Here is a 25,177-nt window from a genome sequence, read left to right as displayed (position 1 = left end):
TTCCCAAAAATGTGGGGACTATCAACAAAAATGCTGTAATTTCTAAACAGTTCCCCCGATATGGATTAAAATGCCCTCAAATTAAAGCTGACAGTCTGCACTTTAACCTCATTCTCATAGTATAATTTGAAAGTGATGGTGTACAGAGCCCCCCCCCCCCAAAAAAAAGTGTCACTGTCCAAATACTTGTTCAATTGTTGGTCCTTGGAGCTGGATGTTTTTATCCTATCTCACCTGGATCCTGTACGATGTAGACCACCCCACAGGATCCATCCTTCCTGTCTTCAAAGGAGATCTCAGCCTTACTGGGCCCCTCTACAGCGATGGACAGACCGCCTGCACCGGCCTCCCGCGTCCAGATACTAAACTCAGCTACGGGGAGGGAGGGAGGGAGGGAGGGAGAGAGAGAGAGAGAGAGAGACGGGTAGAAACCTGGTTCAACTAAAATAGGCAAAAAAAATTCACGTATTGAAAGTGAAACATTCTTCAGAAATATATGTGATGTATGCAAAATCAGTGCTAGTTAGTGTAAAGGAAAGGACAAAAACAACAGTTGTGTTTTTTTTTCAGAAACAGAGAGGGTCAGGTCAGACTACTTACTTGGTGCTCCTGCCACTCCTCTCTCCAGCCCAGTGCCTCCGGCCCGAACCTTGTGGGACCCTCCTTCTCCCAGGGGTCCCACTGTAAACTGTAAGGGACTACCTGGGACGTGCTGCCCGCTGTACTTCACATTGACCGTGTGGGCCCCCATCTCCTGGGGCACGAAGCGGACACTGTAGGTGCTGTCCCCTCCATCTATGATCTCTGCTTGTTCCGTTTTACCCCCAGGGCTGGTAACCTGGGCCATCATACTACCCTTGGTAGCGGTTTCACCTGGGGGAGGGAGGAGCGAAGGATAGGGGGTGTCAGACTGGCTGGGAGAAAAAGGGTTCTTCGGCTGTCCCCATAGGAGAACTCTTTGAATAACCCTTTTTGGTTCCAGATGCAACACTTTTGGGATCCATGTAGAACCCGAAAGAGTTCTCATCTGGGGACAGCTGAAGAAACCTTTTGTTATCAGTTTTCTTTTACGAGTGTAGTTAAAACAAACCACAGATCGATTATGATCATTGCAAGTAAAACCTTGTTCAATATTGTCTCTATCTGTAAAATCAGTAAAAATAAAACAAGTACAAGTGTTGAGTGTTAGTAGAATTTGTATTTTTTCTTCATTCATTCTCACCTGGTGTGACTGTAGCGGGTATCCCAGCGAAGCTAGCCAGACTCTCTCTGCCCAGGAACTCTCCAAAAACATCTCTGAATGGACTGGCTCCTCCTGTTCCTCCCGCCTGTGTGCTCTCTTCGACCCTCACCTCCCTCTTCGTCTCGCCCCCCTGCATCTTGCTGATCTCCGTGCGCTCCGTGCGTGTGTACGTGTGGCTGCTGCGTGTGAATGTGCGCGTCATCCTCTCCTGGGCTGACACCATCTGGAACCAGTTTCCTATTGGTGGAGAGAAAGCGGGGATGGTTAGTGTTTGGTTAGTCTTAGATGCAAGCTGTACTTGAAGACTTGCGCTAGCTAGCTTAGCTTTTAAGCCAGCGAGCAAAAGCTGTATGAAAGTTGATTGAGAGTCGAGTGATAGGGGTAACGACCACCGTTGTGTTCATTCTATAGATGATATTAACACACTTCAGCACCATGTGAGTAATACTTGACCACATTGTGACCATGTTTAAAATTAAATTAAAAATCTAAATGTGTTTGTCACATGCTTCGTAAACAATGCTTATTTACTGGTACTTTTTCAACAATGCAGATTTAAAGAAAAAAATGTAACGTTTTTTTTTTTTAATAGTGACAAGAGGAATAAATACACAGAGAATACTGAATAACAATGATGAGTAAAAAATAACATGGTTATATACAGGGAGTACCAGAAGCAAGTCGATGTTCAGGGGTATGACGTTATTGAATTAGCTATGTACAATACAGTGCATTGGGAAAGTATTCCGACCCCTTGTCTTTTTCCACATTTTGCTACGTTACAGCCTTATTCTAAAATTGATTAAAAAAGAATCTTCATCAATCTACACACAATACCCTATAATGACAAAACGAAAATTGATTTTTAGAATTTTTGGCAAATGTATGAAAATAAAATAAATATTATTTACATAAGTATTCAGACCCTTTGCTATGAGACTCGAAACTGAGCTCAGGTGGATCCTGTTTCCATTGATCATCCCTGAGATGTTTCTACAACTTGATTGGAGGCCACTTGTGGTAAATTCAATTGATTGGACATGAAATGATTTGGTAAGGTCCCACAGTTGACAGTGCATGTAAAATCAAAAACCAAGCCATGAGGTTGAAGGAATTGTCCGTAGAGCTCCGAGATATTATTGTGTCGAGGCACAGATCTAGGGAAGGGTACCAAAAAATGTCTGCAGCATTGAAGGTCTCCAAGAACACAGTGGCCTCCATCATTTTTAAATGGAAGAAGTTTGGAACCACCAAGACTCTAGAGCTGGCCGCCAGGCCAAACTGAGCAATCGGGGGAGAAGGGCCTTGGTCAGGGAGGTGACAAAGAGCCCAATGGTCACTCTGTGGAGATAGGAGAAGCTTCCAGAAGGACAGCCATCTCTGCAGCACTCCACCAATCAGGCCTTTATGGTAGAGTGGCCAGACGGAAGCCTCTCCTCAGTAAAAGGCACACGACAGCCCACTTGGAGTTTGCCAAAAGTCACCGAAAGGACTCTCAGGGCATGAGAAACAAGATTCTCTGGTCTGATGAAACCAAGATTGAATTCTTTGGCCTGAATGCCAAGCGTCACGTCTGGAGGAAACCTGGCACCATCCCTACGGTGAAGCATGGTGGTGGCAGCATCATGCTGTGGGGATGTTTTTCAGGAGCAGGGACTGGGAGACTAGTCAGGATTGAGGGAAAGATGAATGGAGAAAAGTACAGAGAGATCCTTGATGAAAACCTGCTCCAGGGTGCTCAGGACCTCAGACTGGGGTGAAGGTTCCCATTTCTGCAGGACAACGACCCTAAGTACACAGCCAAGACAAAGCAGGAGTGGCTTCGGGACAAGTCTCTGAATGTCCTTGAGTGGCCCAGCCAGAGCACGGACTTGAACCCGATCGAACATCTCTGGAGAGACCTGAAAATAGCTGTGCAGCGACGCTCCGCATCCAACCTGACAGAGCTTGAGAGGATCTGCAGAGAAGAATGGGAGAAACTCCCAAAATACAGGTGTGCCAAGCTGTAATCACTGACAAAGGTGCTTCAACAAAGTACTGAGTAAAGGGTCTGAATACTTATGTAAATTTGTATTTTTTATACATTTGCAAAAATCACAAAAACCTGTTTTTGCTTTGACATTATGGGGTATTGTGTGTAGAGTGATGAGGAAAAACACAATTTTATCAATTTTAGAATAAGGCTGTAGCATAACAAAATGTGGAAAAAGTTAAGGGGTCTGAATAATTTCCGAATGCACTGTAGGTGGGTTAAAGTGACTAGGAAATAGGATAGATAATAGACAGTAGCAGCAGCGGATAGCCATTTGATTAGCTATTTTGCAGTCTTGTTTGTTTAGCAGTCTTATGGCTTGGTGGTAAAAGCTGTTCAAGGTCCTGTTGGTTCCAGACTTGATGCACTGGTACCATTTTCCGTGCGGTAGCAGAGAGAACAGTCTATGGCTTGGGTGGCTGGAGTCTTTGACAATTCTTTGGGCCTGCCTCTGACACCACCTGGTATGGAGGTCCTAGATGGCAGGGAGCTTGGACCCAGTGATGCAATGGCCATACTCACCACCCTCTGTAGCAGTTGCAGTACCAAGTAGTGATGCAGCCAGTCAATATGCTCTAAATGGTGCAGCTGTAGAACTTTTTGAGGATCTGAGGGCCCATGCCCAAACTTTTCAGCCTGCTGAGGGGGAAGAGGCGCTGTCGTGCCCTCTTCACAACTGTGTGGGTGTGTGTGGATCATGTTAATTCCTTAGTGATTTGGACACCGAGAAACTTGAAGCTCTCGAACCACTCCACTACAGCCCCATCGATGTGGATGGGGGCGTGCTTGCTCCTCCGTTTCCTGTAGTCCATGATCAGCTCCTTTGTCTTGCTAACGTTGAGTGATAACTTGTTGTTCTGGCACCACTGCCAGGTCTCTGACTTCCTCCCTGTAGGCTACCTCATCGTCGTTGATGATCAGTCATACCACCGGCGTATCATCAGCAAACTTGATGATGGTATTGGAGTCGTGCATGGCCACGCAGTCGTTGGTGAACAGGGAGTACAGGAGGGACTAAGCATACACCCCTGAGAGACCCCCCTGTTGATGGTCAGCGTGGCGGATGTGTTGTTGCTTACCCTCACCGCCTAGGGGGCGGCCCATCAGGAAGTCCAGGATCCAGTTGCAGAGGGAGGTGTTCAGTCCTAGGGTCCTGAGCTTGGTGATGAATGGGTTGGAGGGGACTATGGTGCTTAATGCTGAGCTGTAGTCAATTAACAGCATTCTTATATTTCATGGCAATAGATGTGAGTGTTACAGGGTGATATTCATTTAGGCAGGTTACCTTTGTGTCCTTGGTGGGGACTATGGCACTGGGACTATGGTATTACAGACCCAGTCAGGGATAAGTTGAAAATGTCAGTGAAGACCCTTTCAAGTGCATGCTCTAAGTATGTGGCCTGGTATTCCATCTGTCCCCGCGGCCTTGCGAATGCCAACCTGTTTAAATGTGTTACTCACATACGGAGAGAGAGATCACACAGTTGTCTGGAACAGTTGGTGCTCTCATGCATGGCTCAGTGTTGTTTGCCTCGAAGCGAGCATAGAAGGCATTTAGCTCATCTGGTAGGCTTGTGTCACTGGGCAACTCACGGCTCAGTTTCCTTTTGAAATCCGTGATAGTTTGCAAGCCCTGCCACATCAGTCGAGCATCAGAGCCGGCGTAGTAGGATTCGATCTTCGGAGGCTCATTGGAGGTCATTGCGGGATTACTTATAAGCGTCCGTATTAGGGTCCCGCTTCTTGAAAGCGGCAACTCTAGCCTTTAGCTCTAGCTTATTATACAGTAATCAGATGGACAAGAACTTGTGTAAATATCGTACTCCAGTGGAATTATTCAGTATTTTTGCATCTATTTGAGTTTTTACCTGTAATCCATGGCTTCTGGTTCGGGTATGTACGTACTGTACAGTCACTCTGGGGACGATGTCGTCAATGCACTTATTAATGAAGCCAGTTATTGATGTGGTAAACTCCTCAATGTTATCGGTTGAATCCTGGAAGATATTAAAATCTGTGCCAGCGAAACAGTCCCGTAGTTTAGCATCCGATTCATTGGACCACTTCCGTATTGAGCGTCACTGGTACTTCCTGTTTGAGTTTTTGCTTGTAAGCAGGAAGAAGGAGAATAGAGTTATGGTCTGATTATGGTTTCTGTGTGTGGAGTAAAGGTAATCTAGAGTTTTGTCACCTCTCGTTGTACGGGTGACATGCTGGTAAAAATTAGGTAAACGGATTTCAGTTTTCCTGCATTAAAATCACTGGCCATGACAAACACTGCCTCTGAATGTGCATTTTCTTGTTTGCTTATGGCCCTATACAGGTCGTTGAGTGCGGTCTTAGTGCCAGCATCGGTTTGTGGTGGTAAATGGACCGCTACAAAACATATAGATGAAAACTCTTGGTAAATAGTATGGTCTGCAGCTTATCATGAGGTATTGTAATTCAGGCAAGCAAAAACCTGAGACTTCCTTGACATTAGATATCGCGCACCAGCTGTTGTTAGGCTGTGCTCACCAGGGATTTTGAGGTTGAGGCCACAGGCGCTGCCAACAGAAGCGATGGTGGGAGCAGTTCTCTTCCTGGTGATGCTCTCCTTCATCCTTCCTTCTCCTGTCACCTTCACTGTGAAAGGACTTCCTGTAGGGGCAGAGCATCAGCCAATCAGAGGCAAGAGAGTACCAGCAACAGGCCATTAGTGAGGTCAGGGAGAAGTGTATTAGCCAATGAGAGGTCCGAAACCGGAATTGGCGCAGAAAAAAAACACAGGTAACAGTGACTGACAATGTTGTTCGATAACGAAACGCAATCTCACCTAAACCAAGTTAATTTACGGATTTTACACATTTTGATAACATTTACAAAACTGAAGTAAGACAAAGAAACACTAACCTGGGATGTGCTTGTCAGAGAACTTGATGTTGATGATGTGGTTGCCTGGCTCTGTGGGGCAGTAACTGACTCTGCTCGTCCCATCCTCCACAACCTCACAGTTAATATCCACTTTACTCGGACCCTCGATCGACAACCCCAGACCACCATAACCTAAGAAAAAGAGCTAAAGATGTAAGGCAATGGAGAGAGCATTGTATCTGTCTATGAACTTTAGCAGATATGCGTTAGATTAGCTTAAAGGAAAGATACACCCATTTTGAAAGTTGATGCAAAACTCATCATACCGGCTGTATTTCTGCCTGCTTGAACGGCGAATAGCTCAGACACACATGAACACTTGAAATGACTCTGGGAATCGATAGAACATCGCTCAGAGATGCACAAAAACTATACAACATTCAAAATGGGTGAATCTTTCCTTTAATATGTCTAACATGCCTCACCTGCATTCCTAGTGTCCACAAAGAACTCAGCCATATCGAAGGTGTGTGCCTCCACCAGTCCTTTACCAAAGGCCTTGACCCTACTGGCCTCGCCAATCTCCGACTGGCCAACCTGGATCTTGAAAGGGCTGTTGGTCACGTGCTTACCGTTCTTCTTCACGCTCACCTCGTGCTCTCCCGCCTCCTTAGGGGTGAAGGAGATACCTGCAGATGGAGAGATGGAGGAGTGTGTAAGTAGATATTTGAACAGAATATTTAAACAGGGATTAGTTAAAGGATTCACAAATTCTGACAGTGCTGTCATCGTCTTATGCTTCAAGAAAGTTGAACTCAGTGCTCTCTGTCTGTCTGTCTGTCTGTCTGTCTGTCTGTCTGTCTGTCTGTCTGTCTGTCTGTCTGTCTGTCTGTCTGTCTGTCTGTCTGTCTGTCTGTCTGTCTGTCTGTCTGTCTGTCTGTCTGTCTGTCTGTCTGTCTGTCTGTCTGTCGTGAGTCCCAAGACTGATGGTTCACACGGAGAGAAAGGTTACTTTGCTTCAGAGTAAGGAAACTAAACCATTTATTCTACCCACCAGAGCCATGTTATTGAAAGTCACTGGCTCAGGCCAGACTAGTGGGTAGTGTCTCACCTATGTGTCTGCTGGGCAGTCTCTTGAGCAAACACGGCTCTTCGTTGCCTGATGGAGCTCTGATACTAGTCGCCAGCAGACTCAGGTCAGACTCTGTGATCTTCAGTGACAAGTCTGCTGCTGTCCCCACGTTGAGCTGCGACGTCCTGATAGAGTCATCACCTTGATGGAGAGAAATGGAAAATGGATTGACAAACCACTTATTAACATTTACTAACTACATAATAACATGTATTAACCATTTAGTAACCATTTACTAACCATTAACTAACAGTTACTAACATGCACAAACAATTACGAACATTCACTCACGACTGACCTTTTACTTACACTTACAAATCATTTGCTAACCCTTTACTAACCATCCCAAATACCATTTTACTTAGAGCCCTACCACACATATGATTGATCAATATACCAGTGATTTCACGGCAAAAGTATGAGTGGCATTGTGGCTGTATGTGGGTGCACCCCTGAGCGTTCTGGTCCAGACCCACTCACCAGTGATTTTAGCAGTGAAGGGGCTGCCGGCTATGTGTTTGTTGTCAAACTTGACAATGATCTTGTAGTCTCCTGGTGAGGTGGGCAGGTAGGATACAGTACAGGTTCCATCCTTATTGTCTTTACAGGTGATCTCTGCCTTAGAAGGACCCTCCACCGCTAGGGACAGACCACCTGTAGGGGGGGTAGGAGAGGGGAAGGGGAGAGAGAGAGAGAGAGAGAGAGAGAGCGGGAGATGGGGTTTTACTCAACTGTCTACATAGGATTAGATGGAGAAATGTTTTCCCATCATTGTGGACAGAGGGGGGGGGGGAGGGGGGGGGGGGGATACAAGTCAATAAAACTGTGTTTCAAAAGTATTGGTTTAAATAAGAAAAATAGTCAGAAGAAGTACCTTCTCCAGCGTTCTTGGTGATCACGATGAAAGTGACAGGTTTGTTGATGGTCCCGTGACAGAGACCAGGGCCATATGCTGTCACCAGACCACTGTTCATAGCATCCACATAGAACTGGAGGGCGCTTCCTGTGAGGGGGAGAGAGATAATGGAGGGAATGGACCATCAGAAAAAAGTTTGTTCAATGTTCAACAATGTTCATTTAACATTAATTTACATAAATATGCCTGTTTAAACACCCGAGCTGTCACGTGTGCTCCCTCTCTGGCCTCTAGGTCACCAGGCTGCTCGTTATGGCGCACACCTGTCACCATCGTTACGTGCACCTGCGCATAATCAGACTCACCTGGACTCCCATCACTTCCCTGATTACCTTCCCTATATATGTCACTCCCTTTCGTACCTTCCCCAGGCGTTATTGTTTCTGTTCCTGTGTCAGTTCTGTGCGTTGTTCGTGTTTCTTATTTTTGCATTATGTTGTGTTTATTTATTAAAACACTCCCTGAACTTGCTTCCCGACTCTCAGTGCACATTGTTACAGAATAACGCCTCACCTAAGGGAAGCATCAGGGAGTGTTCTTTAGTTTTTTTTTTTTTGGTGGGAATGACCTCGGGTCCGGGAGCCGCTACAGGCTCTCATGCCTCCAGGCTACCCTGCCTCCGTCGGTTCGTCAGGCTCTCATGCCTCAGCCGGATCACCAGGCTCCCCTGCCTCAGCCGGCTCGTCTGGCTTTCATGCTTTTGCCAGATAGCCAGGCTCCCCTGCTTCTACCGGCTCATCAGGCTCTCATGCCTCGGCTGGAGCCACGCGTCGGGGAGGGGGTACTGTCACATGTGCTACCTCTCTGGCCTCTAGGTCACCAGGCTGTTCATTCCCCAGGCGTTATTTATTAAGACACTCACTCCTTGAACTTGCTTCCCGGCTCTCAGCGCACATCGTTACATGAGCTGGATTTTTTGTTGTTGAAATATAAACATAAGAATCTTAATTGAGCATAACTACTTAAATTGAGTCTGGGTTTAGTTTGAAGACAGGCTAACACAAGGTGTTTTCTCCTCTGGTTTTGACAGACAGAAGCGTACTGTACCTGGGATGTGATTTCCTTCATACTTGATGTCCATCTCGTGCAGACCCTTCTCAGTAGGGTCGAATTTAACTGTGATGGTCCCATCATTGTTGTTTATTATGTAGGGCCGGGCCGTCTTACCGGAGGGCATACGCACCTCACCTGGAAATTCCAGGAAAGGAAATGTCATTGTGTCAGAAACAGTGAGAGTATCTACAGGTACCGGTGTACTGTTTTATGTGTCAATGAGTATCTGTTAGGATTACAACATTCTGTAAAGTTTCCTAAATTTCCAAGGTTTCCCCAAAATCCTGATAGGAGAGTTCCTGGAATCAGGAAGGAATCTTTGCATCCTTGCATAAGCAGAGAGGGAATCCTTTAACTGGGGTTTCGGGGGAAAACCTGGGAAATTTGGGAAAGGTACCAGAAAAGTCCCTGTACCTGTGATCGGTCCCTGCTGTACAGTGAACGGGATGACCAGGTTGAGAGGGCGGAACTGATCCATGCCGTCACTAAGGACAATGGGCTCCTTTGTTGCCTAAAAGGGCACATGATACATGTACGAGTAACTATAGCAAGCTATGTCTATACAAAGTAAAAATGTTACTTTAATGCAGCCTTTTTGAGTCAGTTAAAATGTTGTTAAAGAGATTATAAAGATTCATACATGATAACAACAAGTTATAAAGCATTAAGTAACGTATTACCCAATGTTAGTATTGTCCCCCAGAATGTTCCAAACCACTCTCTCAACAGACCCCCCCTCCCCCCAATTTGTGTCTCTGATTCAGGAAAAATGTATTTCTATTCCTGTGATATTTGGTTGCCCCACCTAGCTACTTAAGATAAATGCACTAACTGTAAGTCTGCTTTAGTCTGCTAAATGACTAAAATATAAATGTAAAAAAAAGAGTATCTTACTTAGTTATTTTCAGAAGATCACATTTTTGCTATTTTGTAGGTTTGGCAACTATGTGTCTGTTTTCTATCCCAGTTCGCTCCTCTCCCTGTAGGCTATACAGACGCTCCCCACTCCTTGGCTGCAACCCTTCTAATTTAGTGTACCCTGTGCGCACAACCCATGTGGAATTCCTGGTCTCTGGTAGCGTTTGGAACTGCCGATCTGCAGTCAAGAACGCCCGAGTTCATCTCAGTCTATGCTGCGCTTCAGTCCCTTGACTTTTTGGCACTGATGGAGACATAGATCACCCCAGACAACACTTCTACTCTAGCTGCTCTCTCTTCATCTGATTATGTTTTATTTCATAGTCCGGGAGCATCTGGTCGTCGCGGTGGTGACACATGGCTACTCATTTCTCCTAAGTGGATATTTTTGATTTTTCTCCCCCTCATCTGTCCATCCCCTCATTTGAATTCCATGCTGTCACTGTCACTTGTCACCTCAAGCTTAACATTGTTGTCATCTATCGCCAACCAGGTGCCCTTAGAGAGTTCCTCAATGAGCTTGACACCATGATAAGCTAATTTCCTGACGATGGCTCACCGCTCTTCGTACTTGGTGACTTCAACCTTCCGACGTCTGCCTTCGATTCATTTCTTTCCAACTCTCTCTTTCCCCTTATTGCCTCTTTTGACCTCAACCTTTGACCTCAACCTCATTTTTACTAAAGGCTGTTTGCCTACTAATCTCACTGCAACCCCGCTCCAGCTCTCTGATCACGACCGTGTTTCCTTTTCTGTCTTCCTCTCCTCCAAACCTAGCCACTCAGGCCCTAGCCAGATGGTCCTTTGCCATCGCAATCTTCGCTCTATCTCTCTCCCACTACTCTCTCCTCTTTTATCCTATTATCTCTCCCTTCTGCTAAATTCTTCTCCCTCCTGTCTCCTGATTCTGCTCTTCAACCCTACTCTCCTCCCTTTTTCTCATCCCATGACTCGTACTGTCCCCTTTCTTACCAGCCGGCTTGGCCCTCCCCTCCTGCTCCGTGGCTGAGTGACTCATTGCACGCTTACGAAACAGCATGTGGGCAGCTGAACAAAATTGGAGGAAAACTAAAATTCCGGAGGATCTATCATCCCTCCACCCCTCCTATCTACCTTCTCTTCCTCTGTATCCACTGTTAAAGCCACTTTCTACTCTAAATTTCAAGCTTCTGCCTCTAACCCTAGGAAACTCTTTTCCACCTTCTCATCCCTCCTTAATTCTCCACCTCCTGCCCGTCACTCCATCTCCACAGACTGTCAACCACTTTGAAAAGAAGGTTTACAACATCCGCTCCTCATCCACTCAGCCTATTGAGTCCACTGGTCCCACTCACACAGATCTGTGTCTGCACCACGTACTTGTCCCCCAGGGCTCGGCCTCTTCTCTCTATACACCAAGTCACTCAGCTCCGTCATATCCTCACATAGTCTCTCCTAACATTGCTATGCGGATGACACTCAACTACTTTTCTTCTTCCCCCCTTCTGACACTCAGGTGGCGACACGCATCTCTGCGTGCCTGGCAGATATATCAGCTTGGATGTCGGCCCACCACCTCAAGCTCAACCTCGACAAGACGAAGCTGCTCTTCTTTCCGGGGAAGGCCTGCCCGCTCCAAGACCTCTCCATCATGGTTGACAACTCCACAGTGTCCCCCTCCCAGAGTGCAAATCCTTTGCCGTGACCCAGGACAACATCCTGTCGTTCTCTGTCAACATAAAAGCAGTTACTCGCTCCTGCAGGTTTATGCTCTACAACATCCGTAGAGTACGACCCTACCTCACACATGAAGTGGTGCAGGTCCTAGTCCAGGCACTTGTCATCTCCCATCTGGACTACTGCAACTCGATGTTGTCTGGGCTCCCGCTTGTGCCATCAAACCCCTGCAACTAATCCAGAACGCTGCAGCCAACCTTGGTGTTCAACTTTCCCAAGTTCTCCCATGTCACCTTACTCCTTCGAACACTCCACTGGCTTCCAGTCGAAGCTCGAATCCACTACAAGAGCATGGTACTTACCTACTGAGCAGCAAGAGGAACTGCCGCTCCCTACCCTTCAGACTATGCTCAAACCCTACACCCAAATCCAAGCACTCCTTTCTGCCACCTCTGGTCTTTTGGACCTCCAATCACTATGGGAGGGCAGCTCCCGCTCTTCCCAGTCCAAGCTCTTCTCTGTCCTGGCACCCCAATGGTGGAACCAGCTTCCCCCTGAAGCTAGGACAGCAGAGGCCCTATCCATATTCTGAAAACATCTGAAACCCTACCTCTTGAAAGAGTATCTTAAATAATCCCACAGCACCCTCCGTCGCACTCGCTTACTATGACTGTGATATGTGGTTGTCCCAACTAGCTACAGTATCTTAATAAGATGAATGTAAGTTGCTCTGCGTAAAAACGTCTGCAAAAGACACAGACGTTTCTTCTGAAACTTGTCAGTCTATTCTTGTTCTGAGAAATGTACGCTGTGTACTACTCCCTTCACAGAACAGCGCAAACTGGCTCTAACCTGAATAAAAATTGGAGTGGGAGGCCCCTTTAAACGACTGAGCAAGCCTTAATTTCTCAGAACAAGAATATACTGACAAGTTTCAGAAGAAAGTTATTTGTTTCTGGCCATTTTGAGCCTGTAATCGAACCCACAAATGCTGATGCTCCAGATACTCAACTAGTCTAAATAAAGCCAGTTTAAATGCTTCTTTAATCAGTACAACATTTTTCAGCTGTGCTAACATAATTGCAAAAGGTTTTTCTAATGATCAATTCGCCTTTTAAAATGATAAACTAGGATTAGCTAACACAACGTGCCATTGGAACACAGGAGTGATGGTTGCTGATAATGGGCCTCTGTACGCCTATGTAGATATTCCATAAAAAATCAGCCGTTTCCAGCTACAATAGTCAATTACAACATTAACAATGTCTACACTGTATATCTGATCAATTTAATGTTATTTTAATGGACAAAAAATGAGCTTTTCTTTTCAAATCTAAGTGACCCCAAACTTTTTAATAGTAGTGTGTATATATATTAATTAATACACAAATCTATATTACTAATATGTACTCAACCGTAACATGGAAGGGGCTCTTGGGTATGTGCTGTCCTCCGAAGCGGATGGTGATTACATATTTTCCGGGTTCTGGAGTGGTGTAGTAGATGTCGAAGGTTCCATCACGGTTCTCCTGCACATTCATGTCTAGCTCCACCCCCTCTGGGGTCGTGACCGAGCAGGTCACCTTGCCCTTCCCAGCAGCCTTTGCGTCCACAGAGACGATGGCCTCCTCGTGCAACTGCATCTTAGTCAGACCTGATGCCAGGGCATGTCCTCCGATGGACACTGGGAATAAGGAAAGAGAAAATTGTCAGACTATTGAAAAGAAAAGAGAAGATAAAATAGAAGAGACGGGAAAATGAGAGGTGTACCAGTGAGCAGACACTTGCTGGCGTCTCCAGTGGGCAGGGCTAAGATGTGGTAGGGAGAGTAGGGGATCTCATCGCCTCCATACTTGATCATGATGGTGTAAGGGCCGGTGGAGTCTGGTACGTAGGACACTGTGTAGGTCCCATCTCTGTTATCATATATGGTAGCCTTCTTTGGCTTGCCTTCTGAGTCCTACAGGGGAGGAGGATGTTATTATTGTGTGTGGGGTGTGCGGGGGGGGGGGGGGGGGGTTACCCACCAGTATTTGTACAGTGAGCAGTCCATCTCCTGCGTCACGGGCATCAATGGTGAACTCCACTGGCAGGCTGGCGGGCACACCTGACTTGTCCAGACCTGGACCGCTTGCACAAACCTTACTGGCATCATGACCAGGCTGAGATCTCACCTTGAATGGACTGTGGATGGAGAGAGAGAGAGAGAGAGAGAGCAAAAAAATATATATATATATTTCATGACCCTATTGAAAATATATGAAATGCCTACAGAAAAGTAAATGAGGATATTACAGTAAGGGTTTCTGGTAAATCGAGTTTTGTCCAGTCTGTCTCACCTGCGAGGAACCTCCTGGTCTCCATATTTAACTGACACAGTGTAAGGGCCATCATGAACTGGAGTGTAGTTGACTGTATGTGTACCATCACTGTTATTTTTTACAGCAACAGGCTCTGAACCTATGAGGAAAAGAGGACAGATTAGCTACATTCAATTAAGTCACTATATGTAAACATTCATGTGTGTGTGTGTGTGTTTATGGGTGTTTTTTATGCTTGAGCGTGTGCATGTGTGAGTAAAGTAAAGTATGTAGAGTTCCTCTTACCTGATGGTCCTGTGAGACTGACCTCCACTTTTGCCTGTCCTGCCTGTGTAGCGTCCACAGTAAAGGTCTGAGGTAGGTGGGCTCGGACTCCATCACCCAAACCTGGGCCTGAACATTTCACCTTACTGGGATCCACCACATCCCTCACTGGCACGCGGAACGGACTGCCTGCAGGTGACACATGGAGAGACACTGTATGGTCAGCTTTTTTATTAGGATGATAGGGAAGAAGGCATCAGAGGCAGCCAGTAGAAGAGAGAGATATTGAGAAGTATTGGATATTGTGTTTTTATGGTGTTTTTATCGCGAGAGCTGGGGTAAGATTTTCACTATTTATTATGCATAGCAAATAAACTTGGAACTTGTATTATGGTGATGATTCTGCTTCTTCTTCTCCATGCAGTGTGTAAGTGTACGTGTTTGTATGTGCGTTTATGTGGGGACTATTAATTATTGGACTATCAATTGTTAACTTCTCTGGGATAGGTGGCAGCATTTTCACGTCCGGATGAAAAGCGTGTCCAACGTAAACTGCCTGCTACTCAGGCCCAGAAGCTAAGATATGCATATTATTAGTAGATTTGGATTGGGAACACTCTGAAGTTTCTAAAACTGTTTGAATCATGTCTGTGAGTATAACAGAATTTATTTTGCAGGCAAAACCCCGAGGACAAACCATTCAGAATTAGATATTTTTTTGAGGTTACTCTCTTTTAATAGGTTTTCATTGGGAATCCAGATTTCTAAAGGACCTTCTTGCAGTTCCTATCGCTTCCACTGGATGTCAACAGTCTTTAGAAATTGGTTGAGGTTTTTCCTTTGAGAAATGAAGAAGTAGCACTGTTCAGAATGAGGCTCGAGGGAAGTGTACTCTTTGTTAGAGGCGTGTGACCTGAAAGCTAGCTACACTTTGTTTTCCTCCGATATTGAACACAGATCATCCCGTCTTAAATTTTATCGAGTATTTACGTAAAAAAATACCTAAAGTTGTATGACAAAAGTAGTTTGAAATGTTTGGACAAAGCTTACAGGGAACTTATGAGATATTTTGTAGTCACGTTGCGCAAGTTGGAACCGGTGTTTTTCTGGATCAAACGCACCAAATAAATGGACATTCTGGATATATATCTATGGAATTAATCGAACAAAAGGACCATTTGTGATGTTTATGGGACATATTGGAGTGCCAACAGAAGAAGCTCGTCAAAGGTAAGGCATGAATTATATCTTTATTTCTGCGTTTTGTGTCGCGCCTGGAGGGTTGAAATAGGATTGTCTGTGTTTGTTTACTGGGGTGCTGTCCTCAGATAATACCATCGTTTGCTTTCGCCATAAAGCCTTTTTGAAATCTGACATGTTGGCTGGATTCACAACAAGTGTAGCTTTAATTTGGTGTATTGCATGTGTGATTTCATGAAAGTTAAATTTTTATAGTAATTTATTTGAATTTGGCGCTCTGCATTTTCACTGGATGTTGGCCGGCGTCCCACATATCCCAGAGAGGTTAATCCCTGTATTATACTTATGCTAAAATGTTTATTATATTCTACCGAGCCATTCACTTTATGTTAGGAGTCTTATCTGTTATTAAATCTTATTGTTGTTGCATTGTCGAGAAGGAACCTGCAAGTAAGCATTTCGTTGGCCGGTGTAAACCAAGGATGGGCAACTGGCGGCCCGTGAGCCGCCAGTAGGTCCGCGAATCAATTTTCAATAACTATACACACACAAAAAAATAAATATATATAGTGCCTTCAGAAAGTATTCAGACCCCTTGACTTTTTCCACATTTTGTTAGGTTTCAGCTTTAATCCAAAATTGATTAAATAAAAAAAATGCTCAGCAATCTACGCAAAATACCCCATAATGATTAAGCGGAAACAGGTTTTTAGAAATGTTTGCAAATTTTTCCAATAAAAAATAAAAAAAATTGCTTATTTACATGAGTATTCAGATGCTTTGCTATGAGACTCGAAACTGAGCTCAGGTGCACCCTCTTTCCATTCATCATGTTTCTACAACTTGATTGGTCCACCTGTGGTAAATTCAATTGATTGGACATGATTTGGAAAGGCACACATCTGTCTATATAAGGTCCCACAGTTGACAGTGCATATCAGAGCAAAAACCAAGCCATGAGGTCAAAGGAATTGTCTGTAGAGCTCAGAGACAGGATTGTGTCGAGGCACAGATCTGAGGAATGGTACCAAAACATTTCTGCGGCAAGGATGGATGAAGGAAAAAACAATTGAATCAATTGTACAATAATGCTGTAATGTAACAAAATGTGGGTTCTGAATACTTTTCGAATGCACTGTATACATGTAAAGTGTCGGTCCCATGTTTCATGAGCTGAAAAAAATGAATCGCAGAAATGTTCCATACTCACAAAAAGCGTATTTTTTCTCAAATTTTGTGCACAAATTTGTTTACATCCCTGTTAGGAAGCATTTGTCTCAAGATAATCCATCCACCTGACAGGTGTGGCATATCAAGAAGCTGAATAAACAGCATGCTCATTACAAAGGTGCACCTTGTGCTGGGGACAGTAAAAGGCCACTTTAAAATGTGCAGTTTTGTCACACAACACAATGCCATAGATGTCTGAAGTTTTGAGGGAGTGTGCAATTGGCATGCTGACTGCAAAAATGTCCGCCAAAGCTGTTGCTAGAGAATTTAATGTTAATTTCTCTACCATAAGTCGCCTCCAACGTCATTTTAGAGAATTTGGCAGTACGCCCAGCCAGCCTTACAACCGCAGACCACATGTAACCCTGCCAGCCCAGGACCTCCACATCCGGCTTCTTCGCCTGTGGGATTGTCTGAGACCAGCCACGAGACAGCTGATGAAACTGTGGGATTTCACAACCGAAGAATTTCTACACAAACTATCAGAAACCGTCTCAGGGAAGTTCATCTGCGTGCTCGTCGTCCTCACCAGGGTTTTTACCTGACCGCAGCTCGGCGTCATAACCGACTTCAGTGGGCAAATGCTCACCTTCCATGGCCACTGGCACGCTGGAGGAGTGTGCTCTTCATGGATGAATCCCGTTTTCAACTGTACCGGGCAAATGGCAGACCTGTGGCAGACCGTTTTGCTCTTGTCGACGTTGTCAACAGAGTTCCCCATGGTGGTGGTGGGGTTATTGTATGGGCATGTATAAGCTAAGGACAACGTAATCCGCCGCCATCACCTCATGTTTCACAAATCCTGGAAGCTGAAAATGTCCCAGTACTTCGCCTGCATACTCACCAGACAGGTCACCCATTGAGCATGTTAGGGATGCTCTGGATCGACGTTTACGACCGCGTGTTTCAGTTCCCACCAATATCCAGCAAGTTCGGTCATCCATTGAAGAGGAGTGGGACAGCATTCCACAGGCCACAATCAACAGCCTGATCAACTCTATGTGAAGGAGATGTGTCGTGCTGCATGAAGCAAATGGTGGTCACACGAGAAACTGACTGGTTTTCTGATCCACGTCCCTACCTTTTTTTGGTATCTGTGACCGATGCATTCTGTATTCCCAGTCATGTGAAATCCATAGATTAGGGCATAATGACTTTTTTTCAGTTGTCTGATTTCCTTATATGAACTGTGACTCAGTAAAATATTTTAAAATGTTGCATGTTGCGTTTATATTTTTGTTCAGTGTACTGTATATATAGAGAGATTTTTTTTTTGGGGGGGGGGAACTCAGTCAGGTATGAAAGTTAGAATAGTAGAATACAAAATTTCGAAATTTGGTTGTGTATCAGCAGATTTTCTATTGTTATGTCAGTCACTGACTGTCACTCAATTTAGCCAATGTCTAGCCAGCTATCTAAACTTCTAGTAATCATCGTAAAATTACCGACTGGGATCTAACAATGATTTTGTTAGTCACTCTCACTAATATATCACAATCAAAACTACAAACATGTCTCTCCAACTTATGGCAAAATGAATAGAATTGCAGGAAATTAGCTGTTAAACTGCAAATTATTCTCTCCGCCCCATAGCAAAATTGCATGAAATTAAAAATAAATTAAAATAAATCTTCTCTCCACAACATGTATAGAATTGCAGGAAATTCACTTTAAAACTTTTTTTTTCTCTCCGCAGTCATTTAGCCAGCCAGGCTATGGCTGGCTTTGACTGTATGTGGGGGTATGGATGTGGGTACACAGACCCGCGAGCCACTACGGCCCCTCATGATGAGTTCAGATGTTTTGTGGCCCCCACCCCCATCAGCTGCCCATCCTTGATGTATACCATGTGTATCCTGTACGTACGACTAATAAAACTAGAATTTGTATGTGTATGAGGCTTTACCTGGAATTGGGTGTCCTCCGAAGTTGATATTGACGTCGTACTCTCCAGGTGTGAAGGTAACGTACTCTACGCTGCAGCTGCCATCTTTGTTATCTCTACAGGTAATTTTTGCCTCTGACGCTCCCTCTATGGTCATGCCCAGGCCTCCAGTACCAGCACCCCTAGAGAACACAGACAATGATCAACTTTAAATGGTAATTTCACATCAATTACATTGCTTTCATAGGAAAGGCGTTCTCATTATTGGAAGAATTGAAAGACATTGGATTTGTGACTGATTTTCCTGTGACCATGTGTTCTTATGTGCTTAACTAGCTAAAATGTTTCGAAACATTGTCATCAATTAACCACATGGGAGCATAGATTGCAGAGTGCAGTCTCTTTTTAGCATTTACTGAACATATCATTTATGAACATTTGAACATCTTGGCCATGTTCTGTTATAATCTCCACCCGGAGAAAGTTTATAGAGTTATTGTCACGAATCCCGTTTCCTGAGTCTGGTTTTTGCCTGTGTTCTGTCCTGGAGTGTTTTTTCCGGCGTCCTGGAACGTACCCTGTCTGGTTGCCGGGCAATGTAGCCAGTTGGGGAAGTTCTGATTACCCGCACCTGTATCCCATCAGCTATCTGCACACCTGGTCCTGATCATCATCTCTCCTCTTCTTAAGCCCGGACCTGACATCCATTCCCTGCCGGATCGTTAGCCATGAACATTACTCACCCGGATCATTTACCCCATTCCCGCCTGGTCGTCGGAGGATTCCGCTACCCCATTGGATCCACCTATTTACTCCCATCAACTCACCACCGCTGCCCGCTACGCCACCTGGATATATCTACCCATTCACATTCACTTGTAAATAAATACTCACCTTCTTCCTACTCTCCTTGTCCTGGTCTGCTTCTGGGTTCGATTTTGAAAGAACGTGACAGAACGATCCGGCCAAGGATGAACCCAGCGGACCTGGACTCCATTTGCTATGCCATTACCCAGCAGGGGAAGACATTGGGACAACACAAGACGGCACAACAGGAGATAGCGGGTTCAATCCAGAACTTATCTGCTAGCTTGACACAGATCCAGGATCAGCTCAGTTTGCCGGCGATTCATTCACCACCTGTTTCACCCATCTCACCTGCCGTGTCTGGAGCGGTTTCCTTCCGTGAACCCAAGGTACCGACGCCTGATAAATATGAAGGGGATTTGGGAAGATGCCGTTCGTTTCTTATGCAGTGTGGGTTAGTGTTTGATCTGCAGCCCCATTCTTACGCCACTGACAAGGCTAGGATAGCCTTTGTTATTGAACTGCTGCGTGGAAGAGCTCTGGAATGGGCTTCAGCCGTTTGGGAACGACAGGGGACCTGCATGGCTTCATACCAGGAGTTCACGGGAGAGATGAGAAAGCTTTTTGACCATCCAGTCCGAGGTAAGGACGCAGCTAAACGTTTGTTCACTCTTCGCCAAGGAGTTCGCAGTGTGGCAGACTTTATGATCGAGTTCAGGACATTGGCTGTGGAGAGTGGTTGGAATGAGGAGTCACTACAAGCGGCTTTTTACCAGGGGTTGTCGGAGCAACTCAAGGACGAGCTGATATCCTATCCAGAGCCTAGTGACCTAGACAGCTTGGTCACTTTATCTATTCGGGTAGATAATAGAGTCCGAGAGAGAAGGAGGGAGAAGCAGTGGGGCCCATCCAATCAATCAGCAACTCGGTTACCATTCGGTTCAGTAAGTGAACCAGAACGTATTGATCGTTATTCCCCACACGGGATTAGTGGAGGGGTCTTGTCACCAGATTCTGAACCAATGCAAGTGGGGCGACACGGGCTAACTAAGGAGGAGCGCCAACGTAGACGTGAGACCAACAGCTGTTTCTACTGTGGTAGCTCGGGACATTACATCTCCGCTTGTCCACAGCGCCCGTTAAACTGCCCGGCTCGCTAGTTTTGGGAGGAATTTTTGTTAGCCAGTTTCAACCTCTCAAAGATCCTGTCAGACCCCGTTTTCATGCGACCCTTATGAATAAGGATCAGAGCTTAGAGATGAACGCTTTTATCGATTCAGGTGCCGATGGCAGCTTTATTGATGCCGACTTGGTGGAACAGCTGGGGCTTTCCAAGGAGCAATTGCTGGAAGCCATTGAAGCAACCACTCTGAACGGCAGTAGTCTGGCACGGATCACTATGAGGACTGAACCGGTTAAGATGTTGGTGTCGGGGAATCATTCAGAGTTTATCTCCTTCTTCATTCTGTCCTCGCCCCAGGTTCCTCTGATTCTTGGTTACCCCTGGCTGAAGGAACACAATCCCTCGTTTGATTGGGTGACGGGTAAGGTAACTAGTTGGAGCATTGAGTGTCATGCTAACTGCCTTAGGACTGCCTGTTCTCCTGCTGTCCCCAGTCAGGGCAGTGAGTCTGCTCCCCCTGATTTGTCCCTGGTTCCAGAAATATATCACGATTTGGGTGAAGTATTCAGTAAGCAGAAGGCTCTGTCACTTCCTCCCCACCGACCTTATGACTGTGCGATTAAGCTGTTCCCTGGAGCTGCCTTTCCCAAGGGACGATTATACAGTATCTCTCGACCTGAGCGTGAGGCCTTGGAGACCTACATCAAGGAGTCTCTAGCTGCAGGTCTCATTCGCCCCTCGTCATCACCCCTGGGAGCAGGATTCTTTTTTGTGAGCAAGAAGGATGGCTCACTTCGACCGTGTATTGATTATCGGGGTTTGAATGATATTACGGTCAAAAACAAGTATCCCCTGCCCTTGATGAGCTCTGCGTTCGACTCATTACAGGGTGCTACGGTGTTTACGAAGCTTGACCTACGCAATGCTTATCATTTGGTTCGGATCAAAGAGGGGGACGAGTGGTTGACTGGGTTCAATACACCTATGGGACATTTCGAGTACCAGGTGATGCCGTTTGGACTGACCAACGCTCCTGCTGTGTTCCAAAGTATGGTGAATGACGTGCTGAGAGATATGATTGGTATTTTTGTGTTCGTTTATCTGGATGATATCCTCATTTTCTCGAGGGAGCTTTCTAGCCACGTCCAGCATGTCAAGCAGGTTCTGCAGCGGTTATTGGAGAACCGTCTGTTCGTGAAGGCTGAGAAGTGTCATTTTCACGCCCACACTACGTCCTTCCTCGGGTACATCATCTCCAGGGGAGAGATCAAGATGGACCAAGAGAAGGTTCGGGCGGTTCGGGATTGGGGCCAGCCCGGTACGAGATTGCAGCTCCAGAGATTCCTGGGATTTGCGAACTTCTATCGGAGGTTTATCCGGGATTACAGCCGGGTGGCCGCTCCTCTTACTGCCTTGACGTCTTGTACCAGGAATTTCTGTTGGACTCCTGAGGCAGACCGAGCATTTCTGGACTTGAAGAGCCGATTCACCAACGCCCCGATTCTCTCTCAACCTGACACTTCCCGTCAGTTTGTTGTTGAGGTGGACGCGTCTGATGTGGGGGTGGGCACCATCCTGTCCCAGCGTAGCTCCACTGACGGTAAACTCCATCCCTGCGCCTTCTACTCTTGTCGTCTTTCACCAGCTGAGAGAAACTACGATGTGGGTAACCGGGAGCTTCTCGCTGTGAAGCTTGCCTTGGAGGAGTGGCGTCACTGGTTGGAGGGAGCGGAGCAACCGTTTGTGGTCTGGACAGACCACAAGAATCTGGCTTACGTGCAATCGGCTAAACGTCTCAACTCCCGTCAGGCCAGGTGGGCGTTGTTTTTTGGACGTTTCAATTTTTCCCTGACGTTCCGACCTGGGTCGAAGAACGGCAAAGCGGACGCCTTGTCCCGGATGTTCTCCAAGACGGATGAGAGTGGGGCCAAGACTGAGACGATTCTTCCCCAGAACCTTGTCGTGGGAGCCGTTACATGGAGGATTGAGGAGGATGTGATGGCGGCCCTTCGGACGCAGCCCGGCCCCGGTAATGGTCCACCCGGTCGGTTGTTCGTGCCTGAGTCGGTCCGTTCTGCTGTCCTTCAGTGGTCCCACGCCTGCAAGATAGCTTGTCACCCTGGTGTTGCTCGGACTATGGCGCTACTGCGCAGACGATTTTGGTGGCCTGCCATGGGAGAAGATACCCAGAGGTTTGTTGCCGCATGTCCTGTTTGTGCGCAGAACAAGAGTACCAATCGGCCCAGCTCTGGGCTTCTTCACCCCCTACCTATTCCTCGGCGACCTTGGTCGCATCTGGCCCTGGATTTTGTCACGGGATTGCCCTCTTCTGTTGGAAACACGGTCATTCTGACCATTGTGGACAGATTCAGCAAGTTTGCTCATTTTGTCCCTCTCTCCAAGCTTCCATCTGCCACAGAGGCGTCCGAGATCCTTGTTAGGGAGGTTTTCAGGGTCCACGGATTGCCCAGTGACATTGTTTCTGACCGTGGTCCTCAGTTTACCTCTGCTGTCTGGAGATCCTTCTGTTTGGCCATTGGAGCTACAGTCAGTCTCACTTCTGGATTTCACCCACAATCTAATGGTCAGGCGGAGAGAGCCAACCAGAAGATGGAGTCCACGCTGCGTTGTCTTGTCTCCTCTGATCCCACCTCTTGGTCATCTCAATTACCCTGGGTCGAGTATGCCCATAATACCCTTACTTCATCTGCCACTGGGATGTCCCCCTTCCAATGCCTGTACGGATACCAACCTCCCTTGTTTCCTTCTCAGGAGAGGGATCTCTCGGTTCCTTCTGTCCAGGCCAGGAAGGTCCTCCTTAGAGTTTCTGACCGGTATCAGATCCAGGCGAATCGTCGCCGTACTCCTGCTCCCGCTTATACCATCGGAGATAAGGTTTGGTTGGCTACACGGGATCTTCCTCTACGGACTGAGTCGAGGAAACTGTCACCTCAGTTCATTGGTCCGTTTGTGGTGGAGAGAATCATTAACCCTGTTGTGGTCCGACTCAAATTGCCGGCAACGCTTAGAGTACACCCCACCTTTCATGTCTCCTGCCTCAAGCCGGTTCTCCTCAGTCCTCTGTTGCCCCCTCCTCCTCGTCCTCCTCCTCCTCGGATGATCGGAGGTGGTCCTGCCTACACGGTGCGCCGCATCATGGACTCCAGACGGCGGGGTCGAGGGTTCCAGTATTTAGTGGATTGGGAAGGATATGGTCCAGAGGAGAGGAGTTGGATTCCTCGGCGTCAGATCCTTGACGATGACCTGCTTCGTGACTTTTACCGCCTCCACCCTGGCGCTCCGGGTAGTCCGCCCGGTGGCGTTCGTCGGAGGGGGGGTACTGTCACGAATCCCGTTTCCTGAGTCTGGTTTTTGCCTGTGTTCTGTCCTGGAGTGTTTTTTCCGGCGTCCTGGAACGCACCCTGTCTGGTTGCCGGGCAAAGTAGCCAGTTGGGGGAGTTCTGATTACCCGCACCTGTATCCCATCAGCTATCTGCACACCTGGTCCTGATCATCATCTCTCCTCTTCTTAAGCCCGGACCTGACATCCATTCCCTGCCGGATCGTTAGCCATGAACATTACTCACCCGGATCATTTACCCCATTCCCGCCTGGTCGTCGGAGGATTCCGCTACCCCATTGGATCCACCTATTTACTCCTATCAACTCACCACCGCTGCCCGCTACGCCACCTGGATATATCTACCCATTCACATTCACTTGTAAATAAATACTCACCTTCTTCCTACTCTCCTTGTCCTGGTCTGCTTCTGGGTTCGATTTTGAAAGAACGTGACAGTTATAGAGTCCCTCTCTAGGTTTCTTCCTAGGTTTTGGCCTTTCTAGGAAGTTTTTCCTAGCCACCGTGCTTCTACACCTGCATTGCTTGCTGTTAGGGGTTTTATGCTGGGTTTCTGTACAGCACTTTGAGATATCAGCTGATGTAAGAAGGGCTATATAAATACATTTGATTTGATTTGATTATTTGATATCCAGCACCTGTTCAGAAACATTGGCTGTGTGTATGCAATCTTTTCCTTTGCTGTGATTGTACCTGGTCTCGACGGTGAAGCAGTTGGGTTTGTTGATGAGTCCTCCCTCCAGCCCTGGCCCGTAGGCCCTGACCCGGGTGGGGTCACATCCCTCCACCACTGACACCCTGAAGGGACTCTTAGGGATGGCCACCTCATCATACAGCACCTCAATCACGTGCATACCTGGAACAGACAGGCCAACCAGATGGTTTCAATATCTCACAGTGCTGTGTGTGTGTGTGTGTGTGTGTGTGTGTGTGTGTGTGTGTGTGTGTGTGTGTGTGTGTGCTCTCAGTAGACAGATACACATGATTACAGGTGATTTTATGGCAGATATACTGTACATGATCTTGTATGATGGCCAAGCTGGTTTTCACTGTGCAGGGCAATTAAGTTCTATCTATCTAAGACGATTTTCAGTGCATTTCTGATATTTTATCACGCGTGAACCTTTCTTCCTAAGATTCGTTCAGATAATGAATGAGACTTGTGGTAACTATGGAGATGTGA

General features: G+C 46.4%; 1 protein-coding gene across 1 annotated transcript in view; it reads right to left on the bottom strand.

Annotated features, from left to right (window-relative positions):
* The window catches only part of LOC139539359 (filamin-C-like), a 73,539-nt gene that overhangs the window by 5,576 nt on the left and 42,786 nt on the right, over positions 1–25,177 (bottom strand). Inside the window, exons 19-36 of the mRNA XM_071342167.1 lie at positions 24,688–24,850; positions 18,725–18,885; positions 14,410–14,577; positions 14,143–14,263; positions 13,831–13,987; positions 13,574–13,763; positions 13,219–13,487; positions 9,644–9,740; positions 9,224–9,364; positions 8,135–8,263; positions 7,741–7,914; positions 7,240–7,401; positions 6,614–6,817; positions 6,168–6,320; positions 5,793–5,915; positions 1,223–1,480; positions 601–873; positions 235–372 (exon numbers count right to left, since the gene is read on the bottom strand). Coding sequence (XP_071198268.1) covers positions 235–372; positions 601–873; positions 1,223–1,480; positions 5,793–5,915; positions 6,168–6,320; positions 6,614–6,817; positions 7,240–7,401; positions 7,741–7,914; positions 8,135–8,263; positions 9,224–9,364; positions 9,644–9,740; positions 13,219–13,487; positions 13,574–13,763; positions 13,831–13,987; positions 14,143–14,263; positions 14,410–14,577; positions 18,725–18,885; positions 24,688–24,850 — 3,081 coding nt within the window. The remainder of the gene's footprint in view (positions 1–234; positions 373–600; positions 874–1,222; positions 1,481–5,792; positions 5,916–6,167; positions 6,321–6,613; positions 6,818–7,239; positions 7,402–7,740; positions 7,915–8,134; positions 8,264–9,223; positions 9,365–9,643; positions 9,741–13,218; positions 13,488–13,573; positions 13,764–13,830; positions 13,988–14,142; positions 14,264–14,409; positions 14,578–18,724; positions 18,886–24,687; positions 24,851–25,177) is intronic.

Source organism: Salvelinus alpinus, chromosome 15 (genome assembly GCF_045679555.1).
Source record: "Salvelinus alpinus chromosome 15, SLU_Salpinus.1, whole genome shotgun sequence".
NCBI lineage: Eukaryota > Metazoa > Chordata > Actinopteri > Salmoniformes > Salmonidae > Salvelinus > Salvelinus alpinus.
This window is presented reverse-complemented; position numbering and strand designations above follow the sequence as displayed.